Source organism: Bos indicus x Bos taurus, chromosome 12, assembly GCF_003369695.1.
Source record: "Bos indicus x Bos taurus breed Angus x Brahman F1 hybrid chromosome 12, Bos_hybrid_MaternalHap_v2.0, whole genome shotgun sequence".
Taxonomy (NCBI): Eukaryota; Metazoa; Chordata; class Mammalia; order Artiodactyla; family Bovidae; genus Bos; species Bos indicus x Bos taurus.
The window spans coordinates 29,395,732-29,416,816 of record NC_040087.1 but is presented as its reverse complement, the minus strand read 5'-3'; the positions used below and the strand labels follow the sequence as shown (position 1 = coordinate 29,416,816).

Sequence of the window (21,085 nt, the reverse complement as noted above, 5' to 3'; positions counted from 1 at the left end):
GTCTTTGTGAGCTCTACGTTTTATGCCAGTTTAGCAGTACATTAAAAAGCTTTTAAAGATATTTTATGCAGTATTTTTAGATAGTTTCAGCCCGTTGGTTATTCAGGGTGTGTAATTACCATCCTGCAGGAAACCAGAGTCACGATGATCTTACGTTTTATCTTTCTCTGTGATGCTTTAGAATCCTTAAAATAGCTTCCCTGCAATTGCTTATGACAGTTTTGAGATCTTTTGGAGGTCGGAATATTGATTCTCTTTTAAAAGAATTAATGTATTGGCCACACAGTCTTTGCTGCTGCTCAGTGGCTTTTCTCTGTGCTTTTTGCAGTGCACGGGCTGCTCATTGCGGGGGCTTCTCCTGTTGCAGAGCACAGGCTCTAGGCCTGCGGGCTTAGTTGCAGCACATTGACTCGGTAGTTGGTGCATGGGCTTAGTTGCCTTGTGGCACGTGGGGTCTTCCTGGACCAGGGATTGAACTCCCGTCCCCTGCATTGGCAGGTGGATTCTTAACCACTGGACCACCAGGGAAGTCCCCCAGGATATTGATTCTTAATTGTTTATGGTTAATAAAAGATTTGATTGTTCTACATGGAATTACTGTCTTGGTGTGTGCTGTGAAGTCACTTCAGTCATGACTGACTCTTTGCAACCCCATGGACTGTAGCCCCTCCAGGCTTCTCTGTCCCTGGGATTCTCCAGGCAAGAATAATGGAGTGGGTTGCCATGCCCGCCTCCAGGGGATCTTCCTGACCCAGGGATCGAACCCGTGTCTCTTACGGCTCCCTCCTTGGCAGGCAGGTTCTTTACCACTAGCGCCACCTATTGGGAAGCCTGCAGAATGCTGCCATGTAGATGTGGTTCAGTGTGATGTTCGCTAGAGAAGGGGAGGTGTAGCTTTCCCTGGAGACACGGCGTACCTCCGTGCACGGTGGTGTTGGCTCTCATTCACTCCGGTTTCCTGTGTGACAGATCGCGCTCTACATCTGGGATGGAGGAGATGGACTCCCGCTCACGCCTGTGCCCGAGTTCTGTACAGACATTGTGGGCTCCTCCTGCGCCACCTCGTTCCAGTCTTCCCTGCCGCTTTGTGTGAGTAACAGAAGGACAGCTTCCTCGTGTGTCAAAGGGAAACATACATGTTGTGCATGATGTTGCCCTAGCAGTTCACACACTGATCAAACACCGCCACTTGCCATGTGCCCCGTGAGAACTATATATCACGTTTCTAGGGATGATAGCCCTGTAAGGTAAGCACCATTGTTACCCTATTGGACACGGGAGAAGGGGGCACCCCGGAGCTGCAGAGGCATGGCCCCTGAGTCAGTTCTTTGGTTGAAGGTATAGCACAGAGCTGCTGCAGTTCCTGGTGTGTTTCCTAGAAAGGCAGTGTCAGACATTTCCAGTTGTTCCCAAGCCCTCTCCTGAAGCCCACCTCTACCCTCCTCTCAGCCAGCGACCCCACTCCAACCTCACCTGAGACTGTCCAGAACTTTGAGAATGCACCGGCTCATGGTGGGCCCTCGGTCCAGTCCCCAGGATGAACCCAAAGACCACACTCAGCTGGGTGGTTAGCAGCCCTTCCTCGTAAGGATAAGCAGGTTCACCGCCTCATTTCCAAGTCACTGACACAGTGGTCTGGGTTGCATTTTCAAAGAGGAGTATGTGTATTCACACACACACACACACACACACACACACAGTAGCAGTGGGAGAGAATCTGTGCTGTTGGCATAGTACTTGAGAGGGAAATGTCTTTCTAGACTTTGTGCTTGCTTGTTCTCTAATGTTCTTCTGGAAAATCTGGAAGGGTTGACCTCCTAGTGCCTTGAGTGGCATGATGAAACTGCAGTTGCATGTCGCTGGAAACCAGCCCCAAATGATGCAGAATCAGGATTGAATGTCCCTACAGCCCTGAGATGGTGATAAAGGGGTCAGCCCCCGCCCTGGCCCCACTGTGAAGCGCCCACAGCCTAGGGGCCGGATTGTCCACAAGCCCCTCTGTGACCCCTTCATCTGAGCGACCAGCCTGGGCTGGAGCCAGCGCCCCCACCCCTGCGAGGTGTTTGACGTAATCCTGCCTTTGGCAGAGGACAGAGCACCGCTGTTGCCTAGACTTGCGTGGACCATTAAGGGCCATAAAAATACTGTAAACATCAAAGTGAGGTCAGGTTCCCTAAAGGGAGTCATCTCTTACTTTGCACTAAAACATCCTTCTACTTCTCTCTCCCTTTTAAAAAAATTTTTCACCAGCTGGAAAAAGGGAAGGTAAACCAACACTTCCTGGGCACCTGTGATGTTCATAGTAAATAAATAGTAGTAATAAAAGCAGCTGTGCTGGTGGTTATCTCCCAATTTCCTGAATGAGCTGGAAATTTAGAGGACATTCGTCCAGGTGATGCAGGGGGGATGGCACAGCTGGGATTCTGGTCTCCGTCTGGCTATGAGTGAGTGAGTGAAAGTCATTCAAGTCATGTCTGACTCTTTGCGACCCATGGACTATACAGTCCATGGAATTCTCTAGGCCAGAATACTGGAGTGGGTAGCCTTTCCCTTCTCCAGGGGATCTTTCCAACCCAGGATCGAACCCAGGTCTCCCGCATTGCAGGCAGATTCTTTACCAGCTGAGCCACCAGGGAAGCCCAAGAATACTGGAGTGGGTAGCCTATTCCTTCTCCAGCAGATCTTCCCGACCCAGGAATCAAACCAGGGTCTCCCACATTGCAGGTGGATTCTTTACCACCTGAGCTATCAGGGAAGCCCCCCACCCCCCTACCCCACTGGCTGAGCAAAGCATTTGTGGTCCTCCAAGATACAGTCGTGCCCTGAAACTTGATTCTGGAGACAAGTTTGATGTCGCTGACATTGGTGAATTTGAATTCAAGAGCATGTGACAACTAATTTGGGTGTGCTGTTAAGATACATCGACTCACGTATGCATTTTTTTTTTTTTAAAGGGAAATCCAGTGAAGAAGGAGGATATTTTTGTTGCAGTGAAAACATGCAAGAAGTTTCATGGTGATAGAAGTATGTTTTTTTTTGGATTATTCATTTTTATTGAACTTTAAAAATCTACACTGCCTTAAAAAAAAAAAAGGACAAATCAAATATGAGCTCAGCTCAAGAAGGGGATAATGACAGATATATTATTGGAAGTGCAAGCAGTTATATAATCAGTCTTCCTCCTCATAGCACTTCAATCACCAAGATCAATTAGAAAAGACAATTTTGTGTTGCAACATGAGAGGCCATGGCCCTTCTAAGGACTAATTAGAGCAGTGTTTTAAATTGGAAATGGAAATGCTCAGCTGTGGCAATCTCAGAGACTGTAAGTGGATAATAATCCATTTTGCAAAACAGTGTCCTGTTATGTCCAAGTGTGGACTCTGAGCTGTGAAGAATGAGAGGGGATTTCTCAAGGTAACGGAATGTCAGAGAGAATGTCTTTCTCACGCCGTTCCTTCTTTTTATATTTATTTCACACTCACACATCAGAACTTGTAAGTAAGGATGTGTATTTGCTCAAGTGTAGATATACAGAGAAAAGTAAAAAATGTTTGTCTTACAAGCCATGGTTCCTTCTTAAGGAAATCCTGCACATAGATGTTTCTATTTAATTTTTTGGTGCCATTCCAGAATTCTGCATTATGATGATACTGTTTTTTAAAAAGCCTATTTATAAATACATAATTTATCTGTTTTTTTCACCTTCAAACAGCACTTTTCTCAAGTCGAGGATTAGACAATCTTTTGCATTTTCTAATTTTAGCACATATTTTATTTTTTTTTCCATGAAAAGACTCTCAGTTTTACCAAGAGTGTGATATTTATAGAGGAGAGATTTCTAAACCAGCTGTCATTTTTGTGGGATTGGAGCTAAGTGGGGCATTTATATAATTTATGTGATAATATGATATTTACAAATGATGCTTTAAAGAGGAACATATTTTACAGATAAAAGAATATCATAATTTGGAATTATGGCATTGTTTAAGACACTGACATCAATTCAGGTCTGGTTATAGTCAACACTATCTTAAAAGTACGTTTGCTATAAACCTTCATGGTTACCTAAAATAGTCACAATAAATTCTAAGTCCTATTAAAATCAGTCTAAATAAAATATGCATTCATTATACAAGAAGTCCTAAAATACTATTAAAAATCAATATAGAACTTAAAAATTTCATTTTTCATAAGTTTAACCTAGGTTTAATATCCTTTTGTTTTTCACATAATCTGGAGGGACGATTTTTGATAAATACCTTTCATTAAAAAAATGTCAAGGGAACTGAACTAGACTGCTTTTCTTCTTCTTTTTTTTTTAAACAGCAAGCAGAAGTGCTCAAATTGATTTATTTGATCTTGAAGCTGCCTTTGGAGTATATATCAATGTTAGGAATGGGGGTGGTGGTATATTCTCTTTTGAAACACATTTTTCAAGTTGGCAGTAAAGTGGTAAAGTTGGGGATGGTCTCTGTTGTAGTTTTCATATTCTACAGAAATGAAAAAAAGAGTTAGCTAATTTTAATTTGGTCATTCTGAATAATCTAGTTTCAGTTCAGTTCAGTCGCTCAGTCGTGTCCGACTCTTTGCGACCCCATGAATCACAGCACGCCAGGCCTCCCTGTCCATCACCAACTCCCAGAGTTTACCCAGACTCACGTCCATCAAGTCAGTGATGCCATCCAGCCATCTCATCCTCTGTCGTCCCCTTCTCCTCCTGGCCCCAATCCCTCCCAGCATCAGAGTCTTTTCCAATGAGTCAACACTTCGCATGAGGTGGCCAAAGTACTGGAGTTTCAGCTTTAGCATCATTCCTTCCAAAGAAATCCCAGGGCTAATCTCCTTCAGAATGGACTGGTTGGATCTCCTTGCAGTCCAAGGGACTCTCAAGAGTCTTCTCCAACACCACAGTTCAAAAGCATCAATTCTTCGGTGCTCAGCCTTCTTCACAGTCCAACTCTCACATCCATATGTGACCACAGGAAAAACCATAGCCTTGACTAGACGAACCTTTGTTGGCAAAGTAATGTCTCTGCTTTTGAATATGCTATCTAGGTTGGTCATAACTTTCCTTCCAAGGAGTAAGCGTCTTTTAATTTCATGGCTGCAGTCACCATCTGCAGTGATTTTGGAGCCCCCCAAAATAAAGTCTGACACTGTTTCCACTGTTTCCCCATCTATTTCCCATGAAGTGATGGGACCGGATGCCGTGATCTTAGTTTTCTGAATGTTGAGCTTTAAGCCAACGTTTTCACTCTCCACTTTCACCTTCATCAAGAGGCTTTTTAGTTCCTCTTCACTTTCTGCCATAAGGGTGGTGTCATCTGCATATCTGAGGTTATTGAGATTTCTCCCAGCAATCTTGATTCTAGCTTGTGTTTCTTCCAGTCCAGCGTTTCTCATGATGTACTCTGCATATAAGTTAAATAAGTGGGATGACAATATACAGCCTTGACGTACTCTTTCCCTATTTGGAACCAGTCTGTTGTTCCATGTCCAGTTCTAACTGTTGCTTCCTTACCTGCATACAAATTTCTCAAGAGGCAGATCAGGTGGTCTGGTATTCCCATCTCTTGAAAAATTTTCCACAGTTTGTTGTGATCCACACAATCAAAGGCTTTGGCATAGTCAATCAAGCAGAAATAGATGTTTTTCTGGAACTCTCTTGCTTTTTCCATGATCCAGTGGATGTTGGCAATTTGATCTCTGATTCCTCTGCCTTTTCTAAAACCAGCTTGAACATCAGGAAGTTCACGGTTCACATATTGCTGAAGCCTGGCTTGGAGAATTTTGAGCATTACTTTGCTAGCGTGTGAGATGAGTGCAGTTGTGCGGTAGTTTGAGCATTCTTTGGCATTGCCTTTCTTTGGGATTGGAATGAAAACTGACCTTTTCCAGTCCTGTGGCCACTGCTGAGTTTTCCAAATTTGCTGGCATATTGAGTGCAGCACTTTCACAGCATCATCTTTCAGGATTTGGAATAGCTCAACTGGAATTCCATCACCTCCACTAGCTTTGTTTGTTTACTGCTTTCTTATTTTGCATAAGGTTATGATAATCCTTTCAGATATTTATGAAATGCTTTTGTATTTCAATTTTGAGTCAAAGGTTTATAAAAATTATAAAATCTTCCAAGTCTGTTAGGAGCATAAAGACCAAACCTCCCCAAACCAGATGAACTGATTTACTGCTGTTAATTGGGTCTGAGGTCATTGAAGCCTGAGATCTAAAAGATATCTTGAGAACTTGGCAGTGGAGTTGCTGTGGCAGGCTGTCTTTAAACTTGGACATGTTTGTTTGAAAAGATAGTATAGGTGGCTGGATTTTAGGGACTCTGATGTCCATGTTGCCTGATGGACATGAAGTCTGCCAGGCCAGGGGGCTCTGGCCCCGCTTTTGGAAACCGAGTTCTGTCACCAGTTGGTCAAGAGAATTACCCGTAATCGTATTAGTTTTAGTCAACAATGCCACAGTAACTGCTTCTAACTGCTAATCCTTTTTTTTTTTTAAACATGTTTTCTGGTGTTTTTCATTTTTTTTTTGAAAATCGCAGTTTATGTATTTATAGTTGGCTGTTCCAGGTCTTCGTCGCCGGGTGAGGGCTTTCTCTAGCTGCGGTGATCGGGGGCTGCTCTCTAGGTGTGCAGGGCTTCTCACTGCAGTAGTTGGGGGCACAGGCTCTAGGGTGTGGGCTCAGTAGTTGCGGCACGTGGGCTCCGGAGCACGGGCCTGAGCAGCTGTGGTGCATGGGCTTAGTTGCCCCACGGCATGTGGAATCTTCCTGGACCAGGGACCAAACTCATGTCTCCTGCATTAGCAGGTGGATTCTTAACCACTGGACCACTAGGGAGGTCCCTTCACCTGTATTCTGTCATCTGATTTCATGTTGACAGCTCCCTGTGATGTGGTAATTACTGCTGTTCGCTTGATATAGCAGAGAAAGGAAGCTGACCATGGGACGACAGACTGGCCCAACTTCATGCGGACTGAGCAGAGGAGCAGGACTCAGGTTTTCTGGCCACGAACCCCCAGTTCCTTCTGCCACAGCAGAGCTGTGCTGTGACCTCTTTGTGTGTGTGTGCTCAATCACAATCATGTCTGACTCTTTGCAACCCCTTGGACCCCATGGGAGTTTCCAGGCAAGAATACTGGGGTGGGTTGCCATTTCCTCCTCCAGGGGATCTTTCCTGACCCAGGGATTGAATCCACATCTCCTGCATTGGCAGGTGGATTCTTTACCACTGTGCCACCTGGGAAGTTTTTTGGATGTGTTAGGAATGTAACGCTTGATGAATAGTATTTGATAGCTGTGTTGATTCTCTGCTGTGCTCAAGGTCAGATCTGACTTGGCTGGAAGCAGTGACAGGAGGCTTTTTACTTTCAGTAGCAGTGAGGACGGCCAGGACTTCAAATCTACAGATGATTTGAAACACACACGGAGCTGGGGAGTCAGATGGCCCCCATCCTCGCATATTACTGCGGCAGTCAAGCAGAATGCATGGATGTGGGGCTTTGCTTTTTCTTTCTGTACGCAGTCTGGTAGAAACACTTGAGGTTACAGAAACCAGACAACAGTGAAGGAAGAAATAAACAGACCAGGCTGTGCTTATCTCTGAGCAGTTGAGTGCGCTGTCATTGACTTCCCTGGAGGCGGTTCTCACTGTCTATGCCCTGGGTTCTGACTGGAGTGGACGCTCGTCACGCCCCAGTCCTGGCTCCTCCAGGGGTGAGGATGTGAGGGATAGAACAGTCCGGCCAAGGCTGTGGTCAAGGTGAGGGAATGTACACAAGGAACTCATTTTTCATACTCTTTTGGAAGAATTGATACAGCCAAATTTCAAAATTAGAAAAAAATTATTTTACATCTTACACTTTTTTTTTTCCCTAACAGCAAAGCAGACCTTTACGTAACTACTTGTCTTGATTCTGATTTAGATGAATTAAAGCATCTTAGGACACAGTTAGCAAAAATATACTCTGTCTCTTAGCTTAAGAAAGCAGTACATGTTGACAGCATCAAACGAGCATGGTTTGCTGAGATGCAAGTGGTTGGTAGGGTTTTAAAGAAACTTTAGAGGTATTATATAAAGCAATGAACTGCCATAGAATGTAAAGTTAGGTTTAAGCAAGGAAAAGCTCTCTGGAGTTAATAAAGCAGCTTCGTTACTTCCTCTTGGGTTACGTGTCTTTCCTCACGTGATGTGAGCTGTCAGCAAAATGTTACGGGTCTTGTGTGTCCTTCAGCCACGTGCTTCCCGTGTGGGTCCCACTTATGTCGTGGCCGCCCCCGTTTCTGTTTGTCAGCTGGTGGGTTGTGAGGTGTTGCCCCTCCTGCCATCTCCCTCTAAGTAGAGAGGTTAAATCCCCATTTGCTCAGCCTTTAGTTCCTTATCACAGCCCCTGGAGCTCCTAAAATAAACATTTGACATCTTTCAGCTTAAAAAAAAACTGGTATCTTGACTGTATTGATTTTCTCTAGATGTGAACATACTGATGCTAAAGAGTGTGTTCCCTCTGGTTGGAGAGGTTTATTGAAAACAGGAGGTTGAATCAAAATGCAGCCAGCCACTGGCAGGCCATATCCTATGTTAGATGAAGTGAGTGGATTAATTATTTTTTAAGTTAATTTTTATTGGAGTTTAGTTGCTTTACAACTTGTGTTCCCACTTTACAGTTGTGTTCCCACTGGATAGCAAAGTGAATCAGCTGTGTGTGTACACATAGCTCCTCTTCATGGGTTTCCCTACTATTCAGGTCATCACAGAGCACTGAGTAGAGTTCCCTGTGCTATACGGTAGGTTCGCCTTCAGTTCAGTTCAGTCGCTCAGTCGTGTCTGACTCTTTGCGACCCCATGAACCACAGCACGCCAGGCCTCCCTGTCCATCACCAACTCCCAGAGTCCACCCAAACCCATGTCCATTGAGTTGGTGATGTCATCCAGCCATCTCATCTTCTGTCATCCCCTTCTCCTCCTGCCCTCGATCTTTCCCAGCATCAGGGTCTTTTCAAATGAGTCAGCTCTTCGCATGAGGTGGCCAAAGTATTGGAGTTTCAGCTTCAATATCAGTCCTTCCAATGAACACCCAGGACTGATCTCCTTTAGGATGGACTGGTTGGATCTCCTTGCAGTCCAAGGGACTCTCAAGAGTCTTCTCCAACACCACAGTTCAAAAACATCAATTCTTCGGCGCTCAGCTTTCTTTATAGTCCAACTCTCACATCCATACATGACCATTGGAAAAACCATAGCTTTGACTAGACGGACCTTTGTCAGCAAAGTAATATATCTGCTTTTAAATATGCTATCTAGGTTGGTCATAACTTTCCTTCCAAGGAGTAAGCGTCTTTTAAGTTCATGGCTACATTCACCATCTGCAGTGATTTTGGAGCCTAAAAAAATAAAGTCAGCCACTGTTTTCCCTGTTTCTCCATCTATTTCCCATGAAGTGATGAGTCCAGATGCCATGATCTTCGTTTTCTGAATGTTGAGTTTTAAGCCAACTTTTTCACTCTCCTCTTTCACTTTCATCAAGAAGCTCTTTGGTTCTTCACTTTCTGCCATAAGGGTGGTGTCATCTGCATATCTGAGGTTATTAATATTTCTCCCAGCAATCTTGATTCCAGCTTGTGCTTCCTCCAGCTCAGCATTTCTCATGATGTACTCTGCATATAAGTTAAATAAAGAGGGTGACAATATACAGCCTTGACGTATTCCTTTTCCTATTTGGAACCAGTCTGTTGTTCCATGTCCAGTTCTAACTGTTGCTTCCTGATCTGCATACAGATTTCTCAAGAGGCAGGTCAGGTGGTCTGGGATTCCCATCTCCTTCAGAATTTTCCACAGTTTATTGTGATCCACAAGTCAAAGGCTTTGGCATAGTCAATCAAGCAGAAATAGATGTTTTTCTGGAACTCTCTTGCTTTTTCCATGATCCAGCTGATGTTGGCAATTTGATCTCTGGTTCCTCTGCCTTTTCTAAAACCAGCTTGAACATCTGGAAGTTCATGGTTCACATATTGCTGAAGCCTGGCTTGGAGAATTTTGAGCATTACTTTACTAGTGTGTGAGATGAGTGCAACTGTGTGGTAGTTTGAGCATTCTTTGGCATTGCCTTTCTTTGGGATTGGAATGAAATCTGACCTTTTCTAGTCCTGTGGCCACAGCTGAGTTTTCCAAATTTGCTGGCATATTGAGTGCAGCACTTTCACAGCATCATCTTTCAGGATTTGAAATAGCTCAACTGGAATTCCATCACCTCCACTAGCTTTGTTCATCGTGATGCTTTCTAAGGCCCACTTGACTTCACATTCCAGGATATTTGGCTCTAGATGAGTGATTACACCATCGTGATTATCTGGGTCGTGAAGATCTTTTTTGTACAGTTCTTCTGTGTGTTCTTGCCACCTCTTCTTAATATCTTCTGCTTCTGTTAGGTCCATACCATTTCTGTCCTTTATCGAGCCCATCTTTGCATGAAATGTTCCCTTGGTATCTCTGATTTTCTTGAAGAGATCTCTAGTCTTTCCCATTCTGTTGTTTTCCTCTATTTCTTTGCATTGATCGCTGAGGAAGGCTTTCTAATCTCTCCTTGCTATTCTTTGGAACTCTGCATTCAGATGCTTATATCTTTCCTCTTCTTCTTTGCTTTTTGCTTCTCTTCTTTTCACAGCTATTTGTAACACCTCCCCAGACAGCCATTTTGCTTTTTTGCATTTCTTTTCCATGGGGATGGTCTTGATCCCTGTCTCCTGTACAATGTCACGAACCTCAGTCCATAGTTCATCAGGCACTCTATCTATCAGATCTAGTCCCTTAAATGTATTTCTCACTTCCACTGTGTAATTATAAGGGATTTGATTTAGGTCATACCTGAATGGTCTAGTGGTTTTCCCAATTACTTTCTTCAATTTAAGTCTGAATTTGGTAATTAGGAGTTTGTGATCTGAGCCACAGTCAGCTCCTGGTCTTGTTTTTGTTGACTGTATAGAGCTTCTCCATCTTTGGCTGCAAAGAATATAATCAATCTGATTTTGGTGTTGACCATCTGGTGATGTCCATGTGTAGAGTCTTCTCTTGTGTTGTTGGAAGAGGGTGTTTGCTATGACCAGTGCATTTTCTTGGCAAAACTCTGTTAGTCTTTTCCCTGCTTCATTCTCTACTCCAAGGCCAAATTTGTCTGTTACTCCAGGTGTTTCTTGACTTGTTCTTTTGCATTCCAGTCCCCTGTAATGAAAAGGACATCTTTTGGGGGTATTAGTTCTAGAAGGTCTTGTAGGTCTTCATAAAACTGTTCAACTTCAGCTTCTTTAGCATTACTGGTTGGGGCATAGACTTGGATTACTGTGATATTGAATGGTTTGCCTTGGAAACGAACAGAGATCATTCTGTTGTTTTTGAGATTGCATCCAAGTACTGCATTTTTGACTCTCTTGTTGACCATGATGGCTACTCCACTTCCTGTGAGGGATTCCTGCCACAGTAGTAGATATAATGGTCATCTGAGTTAAATTCGCCCATTCCAGTCCATTTTAGTGTGCTGATTCCTAGAATGTCGGCATTCACTTTTGCCATCTCCTGTTTGACCACTTCCGATTTGCCTTCATTCATGGACCTGACATTCCAGATTCCTATGCAGTATTGCTCTTTACAGCATCAGACCTTGCTGTATGTGGATGTATGACCAGCTGTATGTGACTGGTGATAGAAGTCACCAGTCACATCCACAGCTGGGTATTGTTTTTGCTTTGGCTCCATCCCTTCAATCTTTCTGGAGTTATTTCTTCACTGATCTCCAGTAGCATATTGGGCACCTACTGACCTGGGGAGTTCCTCTTTCAGTATCCTATCATTTTATTTAACTTATATGCAGAGTACATCATGAGAAATGCTGGACTGGAAGAAACACAAGCTGGAATCAAGATTGCTGGGAGAAATATCAATAACCTCAGATATGCAGATGACACCACCCTTATAGCAGAAAGTGAAGAGGAACTAAAAAGCCTCTTGATGAAGGTGAAAGTGGAGAGTGAAAACGTTGGCTTAAAGCTCAACATTCAGAAAATGAAGATCATGGCATCCAGTCCTATCACTTCATGGGAAATAGATGGGGAAACAGTGGAAACAGTGTCAGACTTTATTTTTCTGGGCTCCAAAATCACTGCAGATGGTGACTGCAGCCATGAAATTAAAAGATGCTTACTCCTTGGAAGGAAAGTTATGACCAATCTAGATAGCATATTCAAAAGCAGAGACATTACTTTGCCAACAAAGGTTCGTCTAGTCAAGGCTATGGTTTTTCCTGTGGTCACATATGGATGTGAGAGTTGGACTGTGAAGAAGGCTGAGCGCTAAAGAATTGATGCTTTTGAACTGTGGTGTTGGAGAAGACTCTTGAGAGTCCCTTGGACTGCAAGGAGATCCAACCAGTCCATTCTGAAGGAGATTAGCCCTGGGATTTCTTTGGAAGGAATGATGCTAAAGCTGAAACTCCAGTACTTTGGCCACCTCATGTGAAGAGTTGACTCATTGGAAAAGACTCTGATGCTGGGAGGGACTGGGGGCAAGAGGAGAAGGGGACGACAGAGGATGAGATGGCTGGATGGAATCACTGACTCCATGGACATGAGTTTGAGTGAACTCCGGGAGTTGGTGATGGACAGGGAGGCCTGGCATGCTGCGATTCATGGAGTCGCAAAGAGTTGGACATGACTGAGCGACTGATCTGATCTGATCATTTTGCCTTTTCATACTGTCATGGGGTTCTCAGGGCAAGAATACTGAAGTGGTTTGCATTCCCTTCTCCAGTGGACCACATTCTGTCAGACCTCTCCACCATGACCCACTTGTCTTGGGTTGTCCCACGGGCATGGCTTAGTTTCATTGAGTTAGACAAGGCTGTGATCCTAGTATGATTAGATTGACTAGTTTTCTGTGAGTTGGTTTCAGTGTGTCTGCCCTCTGATGCCCTGTTGCAGCACTTACTGTCTTACTTGGGTTTCTCGTACCTTGGGCATGGGGTATCTCTTCACGGCTGCTCCAGCAAAGCGCAGCCGCTGCTCCTTACCTTGGATGAGGGGTATCTCCTCACCGCCACCCTTCCTGACCTTCAACATGGGATAGCTCCTATAGGCCTTCCTATGTCCACGCAGCCATGGCTCCTTGGATGTGGGGTTGGTCCTCCTGGCCGCCGCCCCTGGCCTCGGGTGTGGGGGTGTGGGGTAGGTCCTCCTGGCCTCAGCCCCTGACCTCGGACGCGGGGTAGCTCCTCTTGGCTGCCGACCCTGACCTCGGACGCGGTGTAGCTCCTCCCGGCCGCCGCCCCTGACCTTGGACTTGGGGTAGCTCCCCCCAGCCGCCGCCCCTGACCTCAGACTTGGGGTAGCTCCTCCCGGTCGCCGCCCCTGACCTCAGACTTGGGTAGCTCTTCTCGGCCGTTCCTGCGCTGTCGCAGCCTGGCACTCTTGGCTGCTGCCCCTGACCTCGGATGTGGGGTAACTCCTCTTGGCCGCCGCCCTTCGGGCATGGGATCCTCCCGGCTTCTGCCCTTGACCTCGGACATGGGGTAGCTCCTCTCGGCCGCCCACGCTTAGTGCGCCAGTCACAGCCACCCCAAGAGATCGCTAGTCTTTCCCATTCTGTTGTTTTCCTCTATTTCTTTGCACTGATCCCTGAGAAAGGCTTTCTTATCTCTCCTTGCTGTTCTTTGGAACTCTGCATTCAAATGGGTATATCTTTCCTTTTCTCCTTTGCTTTTGGCTTCTCTTCTTTTCACAGCTATTTGTAAGGCCTCATCAGACAGCTATTTTACTTTTTTTGCATTTCTTTTACTTGGGGATGGTCTTGATTCCTGTCTCCTGTACAGCATCATGAACCTCTTTGCATAGTTCATCAGGCACTCTGTCTATCAGATCTAGTCCCTTAAATCTATTTCTCACTTCCACTGTATAGTCATAAGGGATTTGATTTAGGTCATACCTGAATGATCTACTTTCTCTCCTTTCTTCAATTTCAGTCTGAATGTGGCAATAAGAAGTTCATGATCTGAGCCACAGTCAGCCCTGGTCTTGTTTTTGTTGACTGTATAGAGCTGTTTCTTTGGCTGCAAAGAATATAATCAATCTGATTTCAGTGTTGACCGTCTGGTGATGTCCATGTGTAGAGTCTTCTCTTGTGTTGTTGGAAGAGAGTGTTTGCTATGACCAGTGTGTTCTCTTGGCAGGTTCTCCTTAGGTATCTATTTTATGCATAGTATCAATAGTGCATATGTGTTGATCCCAATTTCTGATTCCTTCCCACTCATGGACTATTATTCAGCCATAAGAAGGAATGAAATTAGGTCATTGTAGAGATTGGCTGGACCCTAGAGACTGTCGTAGAGAGTGAAGTAAGTCAGGAAGAAAGAAGTATTCTGTATTAATTCATATATGTAGAATCTAGAAAAACTGTACTGATGGTCTCATTCACAAGGCAGAAGTAGAGACGTGACATAGAGAACAAACGCCCGGAGCAGCTTAATTCCTGATGAAAGTTCAGTTCTCTCTCAGCTGCCGTGCAGGTGAAGACGGGGGCCAGAGTGCCCTGACGCTACTGTGTCAAGTAGCCTTTCCGTCTTACAGACACCCGATCCCCAAACCAGGAATCGGAGCACAGCCTTGGTGTTGTCACTAAGCCTCTCCTAAGAGAAGAGAAACCAGGGCTTTCCTATGTGCTCACTGACTTCACACCGAGACAGAAGGTCCGTTTGTCAGTTGGAAAACGGCAGATTCTTCAAATCAGAATGGTCATGCACATCTGGTTGTGTGGTAGATTTTGCTCAAGGGTCAATTTGTTTTCATTTGTAATCAGAGTTTTGCACGTCAGCCTTTTGGGAATAGAAGGGACTTCTCTGCATCTCCTGCTTCTCAATGGTGCACCCAGGGAGAAGATGTATGCTGTCTGGACAGATGGTTTTTTTTTTTTTAAATAGTACAGTTCTTTTTACTTTATCCTAATTTTAAATTATCTGTGGCAAACATTCTTGAAAGAGACATTCACTATTGTTTTATTATGTGGGAGGAAGTATGCTTCTCAGTATTGAAAATGAAATAGTAGATCACGTTAACTATATTGAAATTTTTACTCCAAGTTTAATATCTTTAGGAATAGAGTGTCTTAATATGAAATATAAATAATAGAAAGAATTCAGTTATTCTCTATTCAAACAGTGATGATAAAATAGACCAAAATGTCTAAAGTTTTAAGCAGTATTGCATCAACTCTGGTTTAAAATAGTCTTCATCTGCTGTTGTAGGAGACTTCACCTTGACTTCAGTTCTTTGCACAGGCATTACCGTGACAAGGATTGGATAGGTGATAACATTGTTCACTGTTGGATGGTTTTGGGGTGTGAGACTCAGAACACGTTGCTGTGTTGAAATGGTCAGTCCATTTTAAAATGATTGGTCATGGTGGTACTGGTTTCCCAGATGGCGCTAGTGGTAAAGAACCTGCCTGCCAGTGCAGGAGATTTAAGAGATGCAGACCTTCCCTGGGTTGGGAAGATCCCCTGGAGGAGAAATGGCAACCCACTCCAGTATGCTTGCCTGGAGAATCCCATGGATGGAGGACCCTGATGGGCTATAGTCCATGGGGTCACAAAGAGTTGGACACGACTGAAGCAACTTAGCATGGTCTTGTACAAAGGCTGAATCGCTGATAGAGATAAAACTCCTTCCTTTAAACCAGTTCCGGAAAGAACCCTCTGCCTTTTGGAATCCCCAGAGCACCCAGTCTTCAGGCAGCTGTTCACTGAGCACTTACTGTGTCTCAGGTTGTATGGGGTGCTGGGCTCTGAGAAATTCTTACCTCTGGTAACATTTCTGTTTCACCTGTTTCAAACCAAAACAGGAAACAAGTAGGTTAGGTGTGTTGTTGTTCAGTCGCTCAGTCGTGTCTGATTCTTGGTAACCCCATGGACTGTAGCCTGCCTGGCTCCTCTGTCCATGGGATTCTCCAGGCAAGAATACTAGATGTTCCCTTCTCCAGAGGATCTTCCTGACCCAGGGATCGAACCCTGGTCTCCTGCACTGCAGGCAGATTCTTTACCATTGAGCCACCAGGGCAGCCGGTCTTATCTGGATAAGTCCTACTTATTATGTGCAAAGCCAAGGGCCACCACAGGGTCAAGCTTGGGTTTTCTTGAGCTGGAATTTGGACAGAATAAGAATTTTTCCTTTTTTCTCTTATTCTCCCTTAGCAACCTTATCTATTATTATTATTTCAAAATTATTTATTTTTAATTGGAGGATAATTTACAGTGTTGTGTTGGTTTCTGACATACATCTGCATGAACCAGCCGTGTCCCCTCCATCCTGAGCCCCCCTCCCAACTCCTACCTCATCCCACCCCTCCAGGTTGTCACAGAGCACCAGGTTGGGCTCCCTGTGTCATACAGCAGCTTCCCATTCGCTATCTGTTTTACATATGGTAATGTATATGTTTCAGCACTACCCTTTCAATTTCTTCCACCCTCTCCTGCCCCCAACCTTATCATTTACGGATCTTTGTCCATTCTGGCATGGAGAAATCTTTATATCTGCCTTTTTTTATGATTGCAGAAAATTGTATTTTAATATATAAAATAATATTTAGTGGCTTAAAATAGGTAATTTGGAGGTTACCATAGCAAATGTCCAGAATTCGTTAAGTCTCTTCTTTTTTAAGAGCTGGTAAATAGTGGACTATGGAATGATGTACTTTTGTATTTTCTGTATATGGGCTATCTGAGTTTGTCTTCCAGTTTGCTGACTGGCATAGCTAGACACTTAACTTTGACATTGCATGGGTAGTTTTTGCATGTCATTTATTTTTATTTAGGTTGGGGGAAAAATATAAATGATTTAATAAAGGTTCAAAATATTGACCTGAAGATTTGGTTCATCAGAGTTGAGATTCTTAAATCAACAGTATAAAATCTAGTTTTTTTTTATGTTGATGATCTTTTCTATTAAAACAACAGCGGAATCCCTTTAAAATTGAGATGCACAGGTAGTAACTTTTAAAAAAAGTATAGAAGAAAGCAATTACTGAGATAGTTGGTCAAGTGAATTAGTATCAAATCGTGGTCAAGCTGATTTCTCTGTGTCGGGTGTGGAGTCACAGCTAACTTTGAGCATCTCACCCTAAAATACAGAAAATCAGCCAAGTTTTCTGCTGTTTGTGTTTATTAAAATAATTTATCTGTTCATGATACAGTTTTAGAATCTGCAGTGGTTTTCGATTTTATTTCTTCTACACTTTCGAAAAGTGCGACACAATACCATCAGCCATCACATTTTGTGATTTTTAAAAAATTAATTAATTAATTTTATTTGGAGGCTCATTACTTTATAATATTGTGGTGGTTTTTGCCACACATTGACATGAATCAGCTGCTGGTGTACATGTAGTGATTCTTAATGGCAGGGTCATGTCCTTTATAGGGTCGGGTGGTTCTGTTGGCATCTTTGGGTGGAGACGTGTACTTTGAAAAGGTTCCCTCCTCCATTGTGAGGGAGGCAAGTATACATCTCAACGAGAACCGCACAGAATATTCCAGCCCTTAGAAGTAATTGTATCCCCACACCTCTAAAAAACATCTAAAACTCCGGTTGTGAATTTCAAATAAAGCAGCCTGGGGAAAGAGAAAAATTAGTTAAAATTAACTTCTACACAGCAGTCTGATCCGACTAGACAGTGTATCTTCCTGTGGAAGCAGCAATGAGGAGGGCCTGTGCTGTTGAGGTTTCTCAGGGTAGGAGGGGAGCGCTAAGCCTTGAAACACCTGGAGAAGAACACGTGCTGGTCCCCTTCCTTTCTGGGAGGTCATCCCGTCACGCGGGGGTTCCAGCTTCTTGGGTCACTGTGCCAGTGATGGTCCCCTCTCTCGTTTTTTCAGTCCCCATCGTGAAGCAGACTTGGGCGGGGCAGGCAGGTCACCTCGAATACTACAGTGATTACGCAGACAACTCCATTCCGACGGTGGATCTGGGGATTCCTAACACAGATAGAGGTGAGTCCTCGGTCCTGACTGATCCTCTTACTCAGAATGTCCATTCTGTAAATATAGTAGCTTAGGATAAAAATGAAGTATTTTATAAATACTGTAATGTTCCCCTTGTGTAAGTTTCTTTCCTTCCTCCTCACATCTTTATCCATGGATGTGGACCGATTCTTGCAGTTTAAGCACTGCTTTTAGTATTAACAAAAGTTCCAAGTTTTTAGTTGGTCATATGTAAGTGACTGACATACATGACGATTATGCACATGACAGTTATGGTAGAGTTTAAGCACAGATTTTTTGTACCTTCATAATTCACTGTGGCCATAATGGGGTGCCTGTGTCTTAGTCACTCAGTCATGTCCGACTCTTTGTGACCCCATGGACTGTAGCCCTCCAGGCTCCTCTGTCCCTGGGATTCTCCAGGCAAGATTACTGGAGTGGGTTGCCATTCCCTTCTCCAGGGGATCTTCCCAACTCAGGGATCAAACCTAGGTTTCCTGCATTGCAGACGATTCTTTACCATCTGAGCCACCAGGGAAGCCCCCCTCCCAGAGTTAACTTTTCGTATTCCCATGCAAAGTGTCTCTTCATTTAATTTTAGCCATTTATTCAGCCAGTATTATCATCCGACTGTGGTGTGCTGGCCCCTGCTAGACACTGAGGGAAACAGGAATGAAGCTGATGGTTTCCATCTTCCAGAAGCTTATGGTCTGTTACGGTCCAGGATGCATTTCATTTGTATTTCTGAGAGGCACTTAACCACATCCTACATGGGACATATGTAGTATAAGCTCATATACGTATATATAATATATAAGTAAATTGTTGAAGTACACTTGTTTTTCTCTTCAGATTGTAGGCTAATTCAAAACATTTTTTATTTCAAAAAATTGGAAGTATAAATTTGGCCACCTCACCTTCAGATGCTTTATTCATCTTAATTTTTATCCATTGTTCCTGCCACATTTTTCTTTAGTTTTCTGGTTCCCCCCAAACCTTTTTATGAAAAAAAGAGTAGTAAGTTGATGATCTTGTTCTATAGAGTAATTTATCTTGATTATTTTATGATACTGTCACTCATAATGCTGTGATTGATAAAGTAGAATCAATACTCCATCCTGTAGTATTGATTATTCTGACAAGATTAGTATATATATCACTAAGTCTGTCTGTTGCTGTCTGTTTTGGAAAAATGATTTCAGATGGAATTTTCCTTTTTTTTTGTTTATCTTGCTTTTTAGACTCTAATACTCACAAATTGATGCATTCTTGATTTGTTTTATTTTCAGTCTGACCTTATTATTGCTTATATTTATGTTCTACCTTATCCAAAAGGAATTTGAGATGGCTTTCAAAAATATATACCATAATGTACTAAAATGTATTATGGTAACCATACTATAATGGTTAAAAATACATAGAGTGATCAAGAATAAGAAAAGTAATGGTTAGTTGAGTGCTTTGTTCTCTACTGTGTCACTTAATACTTTGTTGAATCGAGGGGTTTATTCTTATTTATTGACTTGCATTCTCTCCCCAAGCATTTATTGCCGACCTGGCCTCAGCATTTTCCATGAAAGGTTTGCTATCTGTCGGCATCTAAGGGACTGTGCCTCTGATAACACTGTATCTTTAGTGTACATCCCAGAGCTGGCCACCATGTCTGGCGTTTTAGAAACGTAATAGCAAGTATTTACAAAATAAATAATCGACAGTATAATATTGTATCTTGCACCATTGTTTCCCTAAGGTTGTGATGCCTGAGATTCTAATGTTTTTTTCAGAATAATGTGGTCTAAGGAAAGAAGCCAGGCTCCTGTAATTTCTGCAAGACTTAACAAATTTCTTATGTGTCTGGAGTGAACTACAGTGTTTCCTATACCTGACTTTGTGTAATTCCCCTCACCTCTCTAGGTCTTCAGTCTCTCATGTATGAAATGAATGACTGACTTCATGATTTTTATCGTTCCCCCTGGTTCACTAAGTCCATGGAAATTAGAAAAGGCTGGTTTTCAAAATTTCAAATTCTTAAGTGAATACCAGTGTTTAAACTTTGACTCACAATGTTTTAAGGAAAGTAATACATTGTAAGTTTTCTTCTCACCTTTCCTAGGTCATTGTGGAAAGACATTTGCCATTTTGGAAAGATTTCTAAATCATAGCCATGACAAAATACCGTGGTTGGTCATTGTGGATGATGACACATTAATAAGGTAAGGGGCCCTCTTGTCCTCAGGCGGCTTTAAATTCTACATGTATTCATAGGCAGAAACTAGGGTGGGTACTTCTGCTGCTGGCCAGCATGTAGAAACAGGGACTGGATTTTACCCTCACATCTGAAACATGTTTCCTCCCCTCCACCGCCCCCCGCGCTGTAAAGGACACAGTATCTGAAATGAGTTATTTTTAAAACATGGACAGTAGACAATACAGTATTATATGTATAATAACTCAAACCTAAATAATTCAAAACTAAAATAATTTTAATGTTGAAATCAAACATCAGTCATATCACTAAATGTGAGTGGGTTTAGCTCACCTAACAAACTTTTCAAAGTGCTTCATAAAACAAGCCCCAAATCTATGCTTTATATGAAAGACACATAAACATAGTCATTCCAAAAGTCTAATGATAAAGGGATGGGTAAGGTTTGCCAAGCCAGTGGGAACAATAAAAATAAAAAATTCAGTTCCCAACTCAAGCTAGGAAAAGAATCACAAAGTCAACCCAGACAAACAAGGAAGAAAATAATAATAAAGATACATGCAGAAATAATGAGGTAGAGGTCAAAAAAGCAGAGGATCAAACTAAAGAGCCAAAATTTTGGTTCCTTGAAAAAAAAATTAACAAATTGTATCAAGTGATTTCCAGTAATACCATTACGTGGAAAAAGCCAAGTGCATAAGAGTGTATTTTGTTTGCTTCCCTGTGTGTAAGAAAGAAGGGGAAATAAAACATACCCATGTGGACTTAGCTGTTCAAAAACAAAGTGGGCAGATAAACTGGAAGTCCATGAAGTAGTTCCCACAGAGGGGTGGGTGGGAGCGTGGGGTAGATGGA

At 43.0% G+C, this 21,085-nt stretch overlaps 1 protein-coding gene across 1 annotated transcript in view; it reads left to right on the top strand.

Moving 5' to 3' along the window:
* B3GLCT (beta 3-glucosyltransferase) overlaps nt 1-21,085 on the top strand; it is a 118,157-nt gene that overhangs the window by 74,129 nt on the left and 22,943 nt on the right. The window contains exons 9-12 of the mRNA XM_027557475.1: nt 970-1,089; nt 2,955-3,024; nt 17,920-18,033; nt 20,138-20,237. Of these exons, the coding sequence (XP_027413276.1) occupies nt 970-1,089; nt 2,955-3,024; nt 17,920-18,033; nt 20,138-20,237 (404 nt within the window). The remainder of the gene's footprint in view (nt 1-969; nt 1,090-2,954; nt 3,025-17,919; nt 18,034-20,137; nt 20,238-21,085) is intronic.